The sequence below is a fragment of the Schistocerca americana genome, chromosome 8 (genome assembly GCF_021461395.2).
Source record: "Schistocerca americana isolate TAMUIC-IGC-003095 chromosome 8, iqSchAmer2.1, whole genome shotgun sequence".
Classification (NCBI taxonomy): Eukaryota; Metazoa; Arthropoda; class Insecta; order Orthoptera; family Acrididae; genus Schistocerca; species Schistocerca americana.
This window is the reverse complement of record NC_060126.1, coordinates 327,327,693-327,346,241: the sequence shown is the minus strand read 5'-3', so window position 1 is coordinate 327,346,241 and position 18,549 is coordinate 327,327,693. Positions and strand designations below refer to the sequence as shown.

The following is an 18,549-nucleotide window of genomic DNA, read 5'->3' as shown; positions in this document are numbered from 1 at the left end:
GATGACGCACAGACAGATATCTGTTTTCCCTAGAAATAATTGTATGCAGTCTTTCGACTTTATGGCATTTTAGGCTGTTAGTTGCAGATCTTTTGCGTTTGTTACTGATTCCAGTGATTAAGTTTCGGAAATACAATCGGAATGTACTGGCTCTTCCCGCCTATTTATGTGCAACATACTACTTATCCACAGGCTATTTGCTGATTGTTCTACGTAGATCGGACGGATCAGCGAAGAGACCATTGTTGTGTACAGTTAGACCGAGTATTCACCACTGGACCTCACTGCGAACTTCACTGATGTGCAAAATTTAAATTTCGCGTGTTGTATCACTGTCAAATAACATAACTCTATGACTCTTGCACCAAATGTACAAAGAACTGTTGCAGTGTTGCACGGAAGGTAACTGAAGGAAATCCTCAATGAGATGAATATAACAGATACTTTTACTCAAAGACAGTAATTACACTGAAGTCAACGCAATTCATGATGGTCCCTTCGACAACACTGAAGGCGGAATACAATGGACGGCAATGCGTGCGGTGCAAATGTGCTCTTACGGTGACCACAAGGTTGGTGAGGAGTTGCGGGCCGCTGTGGCGGAGCGGTTCTAGGCGCTTCCGTCCGGAACCGCGCTGCTGCTACGGTCGCAGGTTTGAATCCTGCCTAGGGCGTGGAAGTGTGTGATGTCCTTAGGTTAGGTAGGTTTAAGTAGTTCTAAGACTAGGGGACTGATGACCTCAGATGTTAAATCCCATAGTGCTTAGAGCCATTTGAACCATTTGGTAAGGAGTTCTTGTGGAAGGGCGCTCCATTCCTCCACCAGTGGGGATGACAACTGCTGGAGGGTAGTTGGTGCATCAGTACGTGCTGCAGTGCTACATAATCTGGATGGGATTAAAGCCGAGGGAACGGGCAGGGCAGTCTATTTGCCTAATGTGCTCTCGTTCCGAGAGCTCCTCTACCAGCGATGTCTGATGCGGTCGTGGATTGTCTTCCATAAAAATGCAGTGAGAGCCGAATGCACCCCCGAAAAGACACACAGGGTGAAAGAGTAGAGTGTTGTCCGGTGAGTGTACCGCGATCAAGAATTTGGAGGTCAGCACAACGCATGCAACCTGATGCCATCCCACAACAGGACTCCTGAACCACAAAAGCTGTCATGCTAGGCAATGTTCCTGGGTGCATTACGTGTTCCCACCACTCGCCATAGCAGTTACGTCGACATGATAGCGTTGATGGTTGAGCTGTTACGGTGTGGGAAGCCAGTATGTTGTATGGGTGTACTGATCCAAAATCTCTGACAAGACACACTCAACGGTAAGAGTTATCGTGACAACGTATACCTTCACCAAGCTCGATTTTCCAGGGATGCATTCGGCCCTGACTTAATTACTGTCGATGACAATGCATGTACGCATCGAACAGCGAAAGTGTAGGAGTCATGGAACGGCAGGATATTCGGCGCATGGACTGGCCTGTCCTTCCTACTGAATTGAATCCCATAGAACATGTGTATTATGCGTTGTGGAGACGAACTGAGGAACGTTCACGTGCCCATCAACCATATAGCTGTAGTCAACCGACCCTGTGGAAGAATGGAACGACCTACGATAGGAACTCCTTACCAACCTTGTGGTCAGCATAAGAACATTTTGCAAAGCATGCATTACTGACGGTGGCGGTAGTACAACCTGTTAAGAACCATGCCCGCCTTTTGTGTTTCCATGGGACCACACCGAACAGCGTTGACTTCAGCGGAAATATTATCATTTACATTTGTGTCACTGCGTATTTCTTTCAGTTACTATCTGCACTGTACTGTAACAGCACTTTTTATGTACGGTCTAAGTTTCATCGAGCTGGAGTCAGTTGCCTTGCAGCAGCCACTGCCGGTCCCAAGCCCGGATAAAGGACGACGTTTGGGCATTGGGCTAACAACCCAATTCTGAAAAAAAACTCTTTGTAACGAAACACAAACTTGCCTCGGAATGAAGGAAGTTTGTGGAAACAGCTCGTGGTCTGCATGCCCTGTGATCGCTGGATATCTATCTATTTATCTTTTGTTACTTGGCAGTAATACATCATGCGAATGGTACTTTCGTCCTTCGGTTTCGCACACCAGTGTATATTTCTGATGCTGGTTAATGTACTGTCATGGTAGAAGGTCTGACAAAACATTTGTGAGCTTTTTAAAAATACATCTTGTGCAGAAAGAGCATCATAATAAAATTTCAGCTATGGGGACAAACTGTCAGTGATGTTAGAAGCAGTGAAATCTGTTATTGCGTGCTAGGACCTGCCACATCCAGACAAGTATCCCGTGAAATAGATTATTTATATTTAACTTTTCCCATCCTTTAGCTGGCATCTAATTTTTTTACAGTGACTGTCAGTTCAGGCATATTACGTCTCAAAGTCTGGTAGCAGTGGGGTGGAGATTGGACCATTCTTGAGAAAAGCGTAGATAGCAATCTTGCAGAAAAAGAAAGCCCTTCTTGGACGACAGGTGTGGCTGAGAACTTTCTAGTAATACAACTATGGTGTCAATTGGTCGACTCAAAGAATATACAGGTCGAATTCATGGCAACAATAATAGCTTTGAGAAATATTGTTGCTGGTAGGTCAGTATTGTGGTATCTTTCACGTGACCTTACCACCTCCCTATGCGAGTCGCAATTGTAAGCTAGAGAATGTAGTAACGATATATACAAGAGTTGCGCTTCATATAGCACTCCAGACAGTTATCACGCCAACGGAGAGTCCTGTCTGGCTGTAATAAGGTGTAGCAGCAATGATACTGGCGATAAAGTTAACATCAAAATTTGGGATCAAAGTAAACGAGGTCAAGGATCTCTGTTATCTTAGGGGGTAAGTAACACACCACAGACGGAGAAGCGACATAAAAAGCAGACTAGACAGGCTGTTGGCCAAAAGCAGTCCACTGACATGGGACATCGGCCTTAACCCGAGAAAGAAATTTCTGAGTAAGGACGTTCCGAGGTCATTGTGTGTCGAAGTTAATATTCGACTGTGGCAATTTACATCTGGTGTTATAAAAGGACGTTGAAAATTAGGTGGACTGACAGCTTAGGAAATGAGGACTCTTTCTGCAGAATCGACGAGGAGTACATGCTAACGTAAAGAAGAAGGAGGGGCACATTGACAGGACATGTCTGAAGACATCAGGATTTAACGATCATGGTACTTTAGCTGTAAAGGATAAAAGTATATGGGAAGTCGGAGATTGGAATATATCCAATATATATTCGAGAATCGTAGTTGAAAACATGAAAAAATAGCACAGGAGAGGAGTCGTCGCCGTCCACATCAAACCTTTCACAATACTGATGACAACTGAAAAATCATTACTTACAGACGTATCTGTAACAGAGATGCACCTTTAAAGTGGATAGATGTTGTAATGGACCCAAACGATAAGAAACAACAACAGCATAATAATCTCAGTCAAACTTGTCTCCACCGGTTGATATATCTGAGACAGTTAAGTACTAAAAACTTGTTCGTGTAAGTTAAGAAAACAAGCGAACTAGGTACGGAAATCGAGACTTGAAAAGTCTCGAAAGCATTATAGCGTGGTGAACAAACCCTAATGATACTATGAAAATAGGATGCTACAATATTATGCTGCTTTTGTCCTTAATATCGTAGAAGTCTCGTACAACAACTATTTTAGTAAATGTGGGAAAATGATGGTACAGCACTCTTATTTTGCTGTTCGTTTCACATCACTTCAAAGTATAACATATAAATAAAAAAATTAAATTACATTACAATAATGACGATGTTAATTGCACTAACCACAATAAGGATGGAAGTGCGAGGTGTATATGTGATCAAAGGGCTCCATCATTCCTGATAGTTTGTAACTTGACGTAATCACACTGCGCATTTAACACTGTGCTATGTTAAAATTTCGGCGCATGTGTGCCTGAGGATATAAGGTGTATTATTAGTCGGGCAACCATAATCTGGCCTTGCCCATCCTGCGTTTACTGTCACCATGTGGTCAGGGAACGTATGGATATGTCCAAGTCATGAACGCCCTACAACTATGCAGCTGGTTGTTATACAGTTTTCATGCAAAGCGTCAAGAAAAATGACGGCATTGCTGACTGCGAGACCCTGAAAAGTTGTTCGCTCTTCAGATAGCAAGTTTTCGTTCCTCGCACGTAACTAAGCCTTTGCTTCGTGACGTACGAGTGTTTAGTGTTAGATTTATATTATTCATGAATATCAGAGACAGGGAAGAAGATGAAAGCCTGTGTGAGCAAAAAGATTTCTCCTTTAGAACATTTCTAATAGTGCCAGTATGGTCATCTAGCTTAACATCATTACTCGACAGAATGACGATGGGGAACCTGCTGCAAGGTTGGAGCACGCACCGCCAATTGCACTAATTGGCCATGCAGCCACGGAATTCAAGAGAGGAAATAAAAAAAGCAAAAATGACATCACTGAAAAATTCAAAATGGCGGAAGAAACCAAGTAATACTAACAGGAAATTCACAAAAAAATGAAAAACAATGATGGAAGTAGCTCGTTTGATCTGGCTGCCATTATGCCCCCACGTACAAAAGTGCGTGGAGGATCTGAATTTTGCTCCACAAGTATTCGATTATTTATCAAAAATACTTAAAGTTATTGACAATATGGCAGCAATTTCAAGTCTGTATTATTTATCAAAAATATGTAAACATTACCTGAATATACTGTAAATTGGTGCCAAGTTCAAAAGTTTCGATAATTTATCGTAAATGCTTAACTATAATAACAATACTAGTGTAACTTAGTGCGAGTGATCTAACTTATAAGTTGAGCAGCACTTGTTAACAAACTTTGTTCGATCTCTGAACCACAGTTCGTGTACGGCTCCAAAGAGTCCCAAATTAAATGCTTCAGCATCCAAACACAATCTTAGTTCTACCTCTAAAATATCAGTCATACTGATGCCTGTAAAATGACTGTCGACTCTGATATTAAGTGCCTCACCTCAAAATTTCTCTACAACACTACAAGATAAACGTGACTAAAACTATAATAAGCAGACTATGGACACTTCTCCATTTTAGGCTTAAGAAACATGACCAGCCCTATAACTACACAAAATACGCGTTGGCTAAAATGGAACGTTAACAGGGGAAGCAGTTTTACTGGAAGAGTGTTATTAATGTATAAGTGATACTTAACGTTTCAAACATGGCTAGTATCTATATTAGAGTCACAATTCTATTTTAACGTCCAAATTGTCTAATATTGTTATAAATTTGTAAAGTTGTTAACACTTCGATCTTAGGCCTAGTAAGGTTATTTTAGGAGTGATAAAAAAAATCTGCCTACCATCTTCACACAAAAGTATTGCATCACCTCGGTTCCCAGAATTCCTGAAGATAGACGTTGACTGTGGATATTGTATCACAGATGCAGTCCCTTTGACTGTTCAGAGACGCCACTAAATCCGCCCAAAGATGTAAACAACCACGCATGAGCAGCCCTTATTAGACGGACGGGTTCTGACAGCCGATCAGTTCCAGTCATTCCACCAGGAAGGAGGTAGACGGCTCGTGTTGTCTGTTGTTCATCCACGCCTAGACGGTCAATACCGCGGTTCGATCGCGTCCGCATTGTTACTTTTTGCCAGGAAGGGCTCTCAACAAAGGAAGTGTCCAGGCATCTCGGAGTGAACCAAAGCGGGGTTGTTCAGACATGGAGGATGTAACGCCGGAAATGCATATCGTCCTATTTCCATCTGTTGTACTATAATTTTTTTCCTTGTTTTCTTACCTCAAGATATGACATTTCTGTGTCTTTATATATTGCAATTGTTTTACTATTTGTTTATATATATATTTATGCATTTATGTCGATATATAACTGGTGTAACGCCGGAAATGCATATCGTCCTATTTCCATCTGTTGTACTATAATTTTTTTCCTTGTTTTGTTACCTCAAGATATGACATTTCTGTGTCTTTATATATTGTAATTGTTTTACTATTTGTATATATATGCATTTATGTCGATGTATAATTGGTTTGTTTTGTGAATATTATTTGTATTTATACGCTAGGTCTGGCCTAGGGAAAACTACACTATCGAACGAATACATCGATAGGTCGTGTGAAGAACGAAAGTGTTTAGGATCTTTGGTAGTGTTATCTCTGCCGCGTGGAGCGCGGGCTGAGCAGAGAGAGGGTCTGGCTGGAGTAGTGCGGTTGAGCAGGTGTGTTGCGTGAAGCTCCCGCGAGTTGCCGTGCCTTCGGGGTTTGGCAGCATGTAATTGCGCTCGACTTGCGGTGATAGTTTCTGACATGGTGTCGCGGACTGGAAGCATTAGCTGACGCACATCAAGAGCCCGTTTCGTCTGGTGACCGTGTCGAGAAGAAGGCGCGCCAACATCCAGCTTCTGCAACAGCGACGGCCGACAATGAGTGACTGTCGCCACCTCCTCGATCGACGGCTTCAAACCTTCAATCAACCTACAAGGAAGATTGGAAGCACGTAAAGTTTTAGCACTGTATGGCAGACCTCAGCTTTTCAAACTTTTAAAATTGTTGCTTCACAAAATTACAGCAACTGAGCATGAACCTTTGTTGCTCATTGTCCCAATTGCATTACCAAGCAGGGTCCCTTCCTTTTCCGAAATGAACCCGAGTGTCGTTGAAATTCAAACGCCAGCATCATTCGATTTCACTGCTTTAATTTCAAAGTTCAGTTAAGGTATTCATAGCTGGCTACAATATTTAGATTGCACAAGCACAAATTAAGAGTGCGAGTTTTGTTTCCGTATTTTAGTTACCTGTGACTGCAGCTCAGCTTGGTACGTACTAAATTTTACTATTGTTAATTGTTCAGAATCATTTAATTCAAGTTCAAAGTTAAATCTCTTATTTCTAAATTGCGTAGATTCAAGTAGCTTTTGAAATGATTGTTGAGGTAGTCCAAGACTAACTGTATTTTACTGAATTTCGATGTGCTTCAGAAAGAAAGCTCACTATTAACTTCAGTCACTAAATTAACTTTCGATTTTCCAGTTTTATTAATTCTTTTGCTAAATTAAGTCAGAGTGTAGCGAAATTTATTACTTCTGACAAACTTTCAGTTTTCACACTACAAGTGTCAACCTTCAGTTGCCACGCTTCTAGTGCTAATTATATGTGTAATTACCTTTCTTTTTCAGTTACTATAGTAATTGTCCGTAGGACTGGCGACCGTTATTTCCCCAAATCTCAAATATCTAATTACCGCTAGTTAATTGTTAACGTAATGGCCGCACATTTACTTTCTTTATTAACCTTACCCCTTTTCAAAATTAATTTCCACCAGTTTCATTTGCATGTAACCCTTTCCTCCCTCTTTATCGACAGATTAACTTCGGTGACGATTGTTTTTCCCAAATTTCCATTAGGTACACGCGGTTTAATTTTTCACTATCATTAAGGTCGATAAGTGAGGGGGAGGTTACAAGGAGATGCAGGGAGACAGGAACTGTCGATGACATGGCCCGCTCAGGCCACCGCCCAAGGGCTACTACTACGGTGGATGACCGCTACCTACGGATTAGGGCTCGGAGGAACCCTGACTGCAATGCACCATGTTGAATGATGCTTTTCGTGCAGCTACCGGACGTCGTGTTACGACGTCCATGACGTGCCGTAACGGCTGTACAATACGTGAATACCATCCTGAGACCGATAGCGTAACGATATGGACAGCATATTGGCGAGGCGTTCGTCTTCATGGACGACAATTCGCGCCTCTCTCGTGCACATTTTGTGAATGACGTGCTGCGGGATAACGACATCGCTCGACTAGAGCGGCCAGCATGTTCTCCAGAACCCTGTCGAAGATGTCTGGGACACATTGAAAAGGGCTGTTTATAAACTGTATGAGCCACCAACCACTCTGAGGGATCTACGCCGAATCGTCGTTGAGAAGTGGGACATACTGGACCAACAGTGCCTTGATGAACTTGTGAATAGTATGACACGACGAATACAGACATGCATCAATGCAAGATGACGTGCTACTGGGTATTAGCGGTACCGGTGTACAGCAATCTGGACCACCACCTCCGAAGGTGTCGCTGAATGTTGGTAGAACATGAGCAATACAAAGTGCGAAAATAATGTTTATGTTGATCTCTATTCCAGTTTTCGGTACAGGTTCTGGAACTCTCGGAACCGAGGTGATGCAAAACGTTTTTTGATGTGTGTAGAAGCTTTTCAGTAAGGCTTCCCCTCACCAAGCACTATCGAAGGTGAAGAAGGTAACACATCATGATCTACACTAGAAAAATATAATCGATGTGACTGACTGCCTAATATAGCTTTTCTTAAATTATTACTTTCACTCTACGCCTACGTGAAGCTGTATTCCACTGGTGGTACACAAAAGATCTTTCGAGAAAGATTGCGATATTTTGTAAACGAGAAAGGAACTATGGGAGCAAGGGTGTCTAAAATTTGTAAAGACTGTGTTTCCTTCCTTTTCCATAATGAACTGCTAATATACAAGGTTCATAGCGATGACTGCAGTTCCTATGAAGCATGCCAACACGGTAGCACAAAAATGGTGAATAATTGGTTGCACACATCCCCCATACTCTAATTTAATCGGGGCACTGACTTATGTCTGATATGATGAAACATCTGTGCCAACTGCTTCACATTCACAAACCCCGAACAAGTCCTACGCACCCTTCAGCAAACGGGAGGACGGAGAGTGTTCATCGTTCGAATTCTAAGATGTTAAGCTGTTATATGAACGGTAATCATGACAAGTGGAATGTGTGCATTCTGTTGTGGTTGGGTGCCAGGAGGTGCCGTATTAAATAAAACTCGGACGAGCTTTTCAAATGATTTATCCGTTCCCACTAGAGTGCTTCGTTGACCTCGGTCCGTGTCACAGGCCCCGTAATGCTGAGGCCACTGCCCCAGCGACCTGTGCAACACAATGCTGTGTCGTGCCGGCCTTGTTCGCCAGGTGTAGAGTTCCGGTTACGTCAGGATGGCTGCGCCAGCAGCCGACTCAGCGGCCACTGTCCCCGTTGACTCCGCGCTGCTCCGCCGGGGGAGCCGTAGGCCGGCCCCGCTGCTGCTTCTTCCCCGGCTGGTGTAGCGGGGAACGTGGCGGCAACGACAGCCCCCGCTATCCGGCGTCTGAATTTGCGGCCCGCGCCTCGGGAAGTCTCCGGCCTGTGTCGGGAGCCGAGACGACTGCCCGTGGTAGCGAGCCAAAGACTGGCACGCCTCTGGCTGGTTGCGGACCCCGCGCCGGCCTCAGAGGGTCGAACCAGCGACCCGCCATGGACTGGGACGCTGTCGCTCCATGTGTTGCCGCGTGTAGCCCGGCGGTGTGACACTTGCCGCCGTCCAGGAGAGCTGCCACACTTCAATGAATCTCGTTAGAAAATGGCACCTATGTATACTTGGCTGCGCGCCTCTGTTTCGCTAACGCATCGCTCTTGAGTCACGTACGCCCCACACCCTGGTTGCGCCAGTGGGCCCCTTCCCCCTGTAACATGCGACATGCAAACCACTGCGTTTATGATTTTCAGCGGTTCGATGGCCCCTGTGGCCTCCATTCCACTTCGCAACCGCTGATCAGCGTAACTTACTGCAATCTGCCCCGCACCTGGCTGTAACTTGTGCACTCCGAAATATTGCACCAAATCTAACTCCCCTGTCTGAAACTGTGGTGCCGATACAATTCATATATGAGCGCGGCGTACAATTCTAAAGCGCATACAGCCACTGGTCTTCAACTGCATTAGGTGGTATACGGCAGGAAAAGCCTTTGACTTCCAAGTTGATAAAACGAAACCTTGGAACCGACGGCGAATCCGGAAAAAGAAACTGCAAATGGTCGCGAGACGTTTTTCAGAAAGTGAGACGAGAAAATATAAAGGTCTGAAAGTGAAGAAAGGACGGAGCAACGTGTGGGAAGTTTGCCACATTATAGGGTTAGCCATTTGGTTTGGTAACAAAGCCATACACACGTATGGAGGTAACGAAGAAACTGCTAACTCGGTTGCAGGGACCATACCAAGTTATGGAAATGACCTCAACTGTCAACGTTGAGGTTCAGATGCTGACGAGAACTTGGATTATATGTGCAGGACGTGTTAAGCTATTCAAGATAACTGTGGATGCTTTACCTCAAGTTGTGTCGTCGTCTTTAGTGCCGGATTCTGTGCTGATAATGATTAACGTGCACACAGAATGTCTTACGCACTTAGACAACGTCAATAGACTGGGTAATGACCTACATTTTTAGAATACTTATGAATGTTAAGTCACGCACTGGCTGTCTTTGTCTACTTTGTCCGGTGTTATTGAGAGTTTAATTATTTTCGTTATATACGGTGTATTTGTAAGCGAAAAGCTAAATACAAATTTTCACACATCTAGCTCCGAAACTATTTTCATATTGAAATACTTCCATAAAAACCCTCATCCCCTATTTCAGTCCTTTAGGGCTGAATTTGGAAAAAAAACACTGGAACACATATTTTTTATTTCTAACCGAGAAGTGGAATATCATATTTGATAGATATAGCTTTAAAAAAGGTTTACTAGATCTTTAATAACAATTTATTTTAAAAATTCTAACCAATATTTCACTCTCTTAGGGGCTGAATTTCTAAAAATGCTGAAACACGTATGGTTTTATTTCTAATTGAGAAACCAAATACCAATTTTCGTAGTTTTAGCACTAAAATTGCTCTAATGGCCATATATTTTAAAAAAAAATCCCTTTCCAAATTTACTCTTAAAATGTTTTAAGGTGAGGGAATATTTTCGTAACAATTTTCATACTCGATTTCACTCACTTAGGGGTTGAGTTTCCAAAAATACTAAAACTCGTATGTTTTATTCCAACGGAAAAGTCAATTAGAAGTTTTTATAGATTTAGCTTCAAAATTGCTTTCATAATTAGGTAATTCGTTAAACTTTTCTTCCCTTGTTTCATCCCCTTAGGGGTTATATTCCCGAAAACACAGAAACCCATTCTCTTTTTTAAATCTCTAACCGAGAGGCGAAATATTAATTTTGATAGATGTTAATTTAAAAATTGTTTAGTAGTTGTTTAAGAATGATTTATTGAAATAAAAGTTTACATCTACTGTTTAGCTCCTTCATGAGTTAAATCTCACAAAATACTTCAACACATAATTTTTTTGTTTCCGAACGACAGGCCAAATACCAATATTCGTAATTCTCGTGTCATAACGGCCTTAATAGAGACATCTTTTCAAAAAACGTTTCATCATCTATTTCAGCCTCTGTTAGAGGTGAAATTTCGCGAACTACCTTCCTGCATATTGCGTACACTATGAGATCAACAACCTCTGCCAAATTCTAGTTTCTATAGTTTTCTGTTGATGACGGGTGATGATGAGTCAAACAGTCCAGACATTTCCTATTATATCGATTAGGTCACCGTTGATGGAGACGGAAGAATAGACCTAAGTAACCAGTGGAGAAAATAAATAAACGATTGATGTTAGCAGAAAACCTGTTGTCGTATGCCGGCCCATTGTGGCCGAGCGGTTCTAGGCGCTACAGTCTGGAACCGCGCGACCGCTACGCTCGCAGGTTCGAAATCTGCCTCGGGCATGGATGTGTGTGGTGTCCTTAGGTTGGTTAGGTTTAAGTAGTTGTAAGTTCTAGGGGACTGGTGACCTTAGAAGTTAAGTCCCATAGTGCTCAGAGCCATTTGAACCATTTTTTTGTTGTCACATTCGAGGAAACAAATATTATAGTTTTAATTCAGCACAAGTGATGATTCCTCAACATGTCAGTACGGAGAAACTACCTTAAGGTGTGTTTCTGTTTGTAGGCGGAGGCGGTGTCGCTGGCAGCATACAGCTGCTCTTGGGTGGGGACGGCCAGACGCATCAAGCAGTCACTCAGGATCATCATCAGCCGCGCCCAGAAGCCACTGGTCCTCACAGCTGGGCACATCTACCCCATTGACAGGGAAGCCTTCGTCTCGGTCAGTGCAGAGACACTTATCATGGTAGCTTAAACATCAGTACTTGATGCAACATAAAAAACTGGAGATATTGCTACTGTATTTTTCTGAATTTAACTTGACATGAGGTTAAGGTCTAACTAAAACATACTGACTCATTGCTTTCCCGATCTCAGTACATCTTCGTCAATTTGACTGTGATACTGTTACCCATGTATTACGATAACACATTGCACAAGGTATGAGTTCTAAGGTGTAATACAGTTATGTACAAACTTAAGCAAGTGAGAGGTGTGATTCAGTCCTGGTTAACCATCTTTTTTTTATGTAAATAATAACAGTCGTCAATTCAAATTAGACACATGCTAATATTCGTTATTTCGTGACTTAAGTTACTTAACCCCTCACGAACCATGGAACTTGCCGTTGGTGGGGAGGCTTGCGTGACTCAGCGATGCAGATAACCATACAGTACGCACAACCACAACGGAGGGGTATCTGTTGAGAGGCCATACAAACGAGCAGTTCCAAAACGGGGCAGCAACCTTTTCAATAGTTGCAGGGGCTACAGTCTGTATGATTGACTGATCTGTCCTTGTAACACTAACCAAAACGGCCTTGCTGTGCTGGTACTGCGAACGGCTGAAAGCAAGGGGACGGCCACTGTCGCCGAGCTGTTCTAGGCGCTTCAGTCTGGAACTGCGCGACCGCTATGGTCGCAGGTTTGAATCCCGCCTCGGGCATGGATGTGTATGATATCCTTACGTTAGTTAAGTTTAAGTACTTCTAGGTTCTAGGGGAATGATGACCTCAGATGCTAAGTCCCATAGTGCTCAGAGCCATTTCGACACCTGAAGAAACTGCGAAGAGGTGGCATTTTAAGGAGATGGGACCTGGACAAACTGAAAGAACCAGAAGTTGTAGAGAATTTCAGAGAGATCCTTAGGAAACGATTGATAAGATCGCAGGAAAGAAATGCAGTAGGAGAAGAATGTGTAGCTCTGAGAGATGAAATAGTGAACGCACCAGAAGATCAAGTAGATAAAAAGACGAAGGCTAGTAGAAATCCTTGGGTAACAGAAGGAATATTGAATTTAACTGATGAAACATATAAAAGTGCAGTAAATGAAGCAAGCAAAAAGGAATACAAACGTCTCAAAAATGAGATCGACAGGAAGTGCAAAATGGCTAAGCAGGGATGGCTAGAGGACAAGTGTAAAGATGTAGAGGCTTATCTCACGAGGGGTAAGATAGATACAGCCTACAGGAAAATTAGAGAGACCTTTGGAGAAGAGAGAACCACTTGCATGAATATCAAGAGCTCAGATGGAAAACCAGTTCCAAGCAAAGAAGGGAAAGCAGAAAGGTGGACGGACTATATAGAGGGATTATACAAGGGGGATGAAATTGAGGACAGTATTATGGAAATGGAAGAGGATGTAGATGAAGATGAAATGGGAGACATGATACTGCGTGGAGAGTTTGACAGAGCACTGAAAGGCCTAAGACGAAACAAGACCCCGGGAGTAGACAGCATTCAATTAGAACTACTGACAGCCTTGGGAGAGACAGCCCTGACAAAACTCTACCATCTAGTGAGCAAGATGTATGAGACAGGCGAAATACTCTCAGACTTCAAGAAGAATATAATAATTCCAATCCCACAGAAAGCAGGTGTTGACAGACGTGAAAATTACCGAACTATCTGTTTGATAAGTCACAGCTGCAAAATACTAAGGAGAATACTTTACAGATGAATGGAAAAAGTGGTAGAAGCCGAACTCGGGGAAGATCAGTTTGGATTCTGTAGAAATGTTGGAACACGTGAGGCAATACTGACCTTACGCGTTATCTTAGAAGAAAGATTAGGGAAAGGCAAACCTACTTTTCTATCATTTGTAGACTTAGAAAAAGTTTGACAATGTTGACTGGAATACTCTCTTTCAAATTCTAAAGGTGGCAGGGGAAAAATACAGGGAGCGAAAGACTATTTACAATTTGTACAGGAACCAGATGGCAGTTATAAGAGTCGAGAGGCATGAAAGGGAAGCAGTGGTTAGGAAGGGAGTGAGACAGATTTGTAGCCTCTCCCGATGTTATCCAATCTGTATATTGAGCAAGCAGTAAAGGAAACAAAAGAAAAATTTGGAGTAGAAATTAAAATCCATGGAGAAGAAATAAAAACTTTGAGGTTCGCCGATGACATTGTAAGTCTGTCAGAGACAGCATAGGACTTGGAAGAGCAGTTGAACGGAATGGACAGTGTCTTGAAAGGAGGATATAATATGAACATCAATGGAAGCAAAACGAGAATAATGGAATGTAGTCAAATTAAGTCGGGTGACGCTGAGGGAATAAGATTAGGAAATGAGACACTTAAAGTAGTGGATGTGTTTTGGTATTTGGAGAGCAAAACAACTGATGATGGTCGAAGTAGAGATGACATAAAATGTAGACTGGCAATGGCAAGGAAAGCGTTTCTGAAGAAGAGAAATTTGTTAACATCGAGTATAGATTTAAGTGTCAGGAAGGCGTTTCCGAAAGTATTTGTATGGAGTGTAGCCATGTATGGAAGTGAAACATAGACGATAAATAGTTTGGACAAAAAGAGAATACATGCTTTCGAAATGTGGTGCTACAGAAGAATGCTGAAGATTAGATGGGTAGATCACATAACTAATGAGGAGGTATTGAATGGAATTGAGGGAGAAAAGAAATTTTTGGTACACCTTGACAAGGAGAAGGGATCGGTTGGTAGGACACGTTCTAAGGCATCAAGAGAGCACCAATTTAGTACTGGAGGGCAGAGTGTAAGGTATAAATCGTAGAGGGGGTCCAAGACATGAATACACAAAGCAGATTCAGAAGGATGTAGGTGCAGTAGGTAGTGGGAGATGAAGAACGTAGCACAGGATAGAGTAGCATGGAGAGCAGCATCAAACCAGTCTCTGGGCTGATGACCAAAACAGCAACAAAGTTACTTAAATGGCAGAAATTTTTCGCTAGTATTTAATTTTTATTTTCTGTTAAGCACAAACGCCACAGCTAGTCAAACGAAAAGTTCTATAAATCGATTAAATGTTTCTAACTGTCTGATCTGAACTTCCTCTGGAAAACAACGTCTACTACATCCTCATGGTAGCGTGTACATGATTCCTTAACACTGTACTCACTAATATTACTCTGAGTTTGTAAGTAACACATAATATTCCAAACGCTGGTACGACAATGGAACATAAGACCAAGCGTTCTCACCGAACAAAAGTACGTATAAAACATCAGTGCAATTATGAGAACCTATTTCGAATGTCTGATAAAATTTGTTAAACCTTGTGATTCTGTTTTAAATTGAAATTAAATATCGGCTAGAAAGTATTAACTTTCGAACTTAAGTAAAGCAATCAATTTCACTATAAATTTACTTTGATAATTAAATTAATACTAAAGGAAAATTACCTTTACTTACTGATTGTCAGGATTTGTATGTTAGGGGATATGGCTTCATTGGAAGGTTCATGTAAAATACATGAAAATGAAACCTTGTCTACGAATCTTGGAGTGAGGAAAAAGAATACAGACATCTGTACCGTAACCGCAACGGCATTGGGAGTTTAACTGTGGAGATGTGAACTGATACATGTTTAATTAAGAAAGGCAGCACTCTATTCGCTTGTTGCATGGGCAACAGTGCGGATGATTTGTTGACATGGCCTTATAACATTAGCCAACATGGCCTTGCTATGTTGGTACTGGGAACAGATGAAAGCAAAGGGAAGTTACAGCTGTAATATTTCCCGAGGACATACAGCTCTACTGCATGATTCAGTGAGAAAATATTCCGTAGGTGACTGATGCGAAATGCCAGTACTTAAACTTGAGACCTTCTCTGGCACTGAGTTTCTCGTTTGCTCGAAATTACTATGTAAGTGGATATCGTGTACAGTACTTTGTCGAATTGCTTAGAAACGTCCGTATCCCTTTTGACCACTGTAGTTGAAGTTTTACCCATTATTCAAAGCTTCAAGCTAAAGAAGTTTCAGAATCACAACATCCATATGAATACGAACAAGGCCGCTTAAAGGAAGGAGCCTCAGTTCTGAATTTGTGGACGACACAGCTGCTGCACAATTAAAAGTAATTTGTCAGGAAAATCAGATATCGGAAATGACCAGATGAAGCTCAATATGCTCGAGGATAGAGGAAGACGTAGTTAGACAAAGAGAATCAGTGCCTTACAACACAATAAATGATTGACTTTTCTGCTGACGTATTTAATGAAATAATGTAAGCACTCGAAATGAATATTGTGCACTCAACAGAATAGTCCATATTTACTACTGAAAAGTCGTCCAATGTGTATAGATACAGGTGTACGTGCTTTTCTTACTATTTTCGATTATCTCTGTGTGTATGTTTGTTCTAAATTGTTATTGGTTTTGTATAGAATATACTTTGCTACACAGTCTGTGTCCAGTAGTGCTGTAATCCAGATGGTCACGGATTGTGTGCTCATAGATTTATACTAACAGCAGATTACTTCTTGTCGTCTCATAATACATATTTATCTTACAGCTGGTGAATGCATCCTATTCGTACTACGCATTGTTGGGTCAAATGAGTAAACGCTAGACACAAACTCTTTGCAGCTGAATCGTTGATGAATTCTGATTTCTACAGCTTTCAATAAAATCGCACCGTATTTCCAAAATTTCGTACACAAATGTCGGGCTTAGATTAAATTTTCTGGTGTTATGAACAGCTAAAAAAATTAACCGTTAATGCAACATTAATTAAAACGCCATTAATGAATTGAAAGGAAAGCCACTTATGTTCTTAGGTGAACTATGTAAATTGCAGAGTGTAATAGAGCGTTTTGTAAAAAAGTTGCTAACGTCACACTATTTTTTCTATTTTTAATAGAAATCTACAGAGAATTATTCACATAGAAAAGAAATTTATAGAATTGCTGGATTGATAACTTATTTTTTCTAGACACAATTTTTGCAATGCAAGTGTTAAATTTTTATCTTGAAAAAGAAGTTCCTGTTTCTATGAACTAAAATAATTCATGGTGATCACACACAAAGACAATCCTATCGAAGATTCTGTTGAAACAAGAAAAAGAAAACCTTTGCACCAGAGAGATGAAGCTGTAAAATTATGTACCCTGATAAGATCTATTACCAGAGATTTAATCATTTTACTTGTATCTGATAGTAAATGTTTATTAGTTTTATAGAAATGAAATCTGTACTCCAAATGCTGTCACATTAAGGTGCAGAGCTCTCTAATACTGAAATGTTCTGTCCACCACGGTATGTAATAATCAGAATTCCACTTTTTGAGAATATTATTTGTGTTAATAGATCAATTGTTGTTACTGAAAAAGAACTGTAAATTTATTATCAGTCGTTGAGAAATATTTTGTCACGTCTGTAAAGTGATAATTTTTATTATTCTGTAGTACTATGAATTACTAACCTCCTTTACTACCATAATTTAACGCAAATATAAATATAATTCTGGATACAAGTGATTTACATTTGCAACTATTTTGTACACTTGATTGATCGCCTGCAAATCTTTTACAGCAAAACATAGGGCTCCAGCGCATGCACAAGTGATTTTATTTGCCCACTGTAATTGCAATATGAAACGAAATTAGATTATCATACTTAGATTGACATATATTCATGTAATATTCATCAACTGTTAAAACAGGGGAGTCAGTTCCATGCACTTATTGGCAATGAAAGTGTTAGTCTGCACTCGCTTTTGTAATCTTGTAAATGAAATGAGCTGGGCTGTGCAAATAAAAAAATCTTTGAATTTTTGGTCGGTGTATTAAAACTAACTTATTTCCATTTATCTTAAGAACAAAATAGTATGATTATTCTCGTGAAGTGATCCTGTTGAGTGGAACACACGATTTTTATTTTTACTATCAGCATAATAATTTGTGTTGTACGTTTTTCGTAAATATTTACTAACCCCACAACATCTAATCGCACCGTTTCGTATAGTGCACTAAATGACTTATAATCTTTTAGTTGTGCTCTACGTTCATATTTACTGTTGGCAGTTAATTGTTTCAAGAGTGCCCTGTTTCTTAGATGAATGGTATGCTGCCATGGACAAATCCGTTTGCTGAACATTTACAAATTCCTATGGAACATATTGATTCAAACTTAATGATAGAAACAGTTTTTTGCATCACTCGCCGAATTAATTAACACATGTAAGTTTAACAAAAGAATGCATAAAATTAGTTTTTCAGTTTGTGTGCTACTAGTTTCCAATTAAAAATTAGTTAACAAGACATGAGAACAAGAGACGTGTCAGTTGTAGAGGTTAATAAAAAAGAAAAAGAGAAGAAAAGAAAAGGTTGAAAATGTGGGAAGAAATGGTGAATAAGAAGGGCTTTTAAAATCGTTAATGACCGTGAAAAAGGGAAAGAATGAAATGCAAATCGGAATTCGTATTACAGAAAAGCTATCGGACTTCGTGATTCGGAAAAGCTATTGTTGGGGTGGTCCATGTGGCGTTTCT

At 40.9% G+C, this 18,549-nt stretch overlaps 1 protein-coding gene across 1 annotated transcript in view; it reads left to right on the top strand.

The window, feature by feature from the left end:
* The window catches only part of LOC124545406 (odorant receptor Or2-like), a 46,857-nt gene extending 29,156 nt beyond the window's left edge, over positions 1-17,701 (top strand). Inside the window, exons 4-5 of the mRNA XM_047124321.1 lie at positions 11,866-12,021; positions 16,573-17,701. Coding sequence (XP_046980277.1) covers positions 11,866-12,021; positions 16,573-16,629 — 213 coding nt within the window. The 3' untranslated portion in view covers positions 16,630-17,701. The remainder of the gene's footprint in view (positions 1-11,865; positions 12,022-16,572) is intronic.
* Positions 17,702-18,549: the final 848 nt, after the last annotated feature.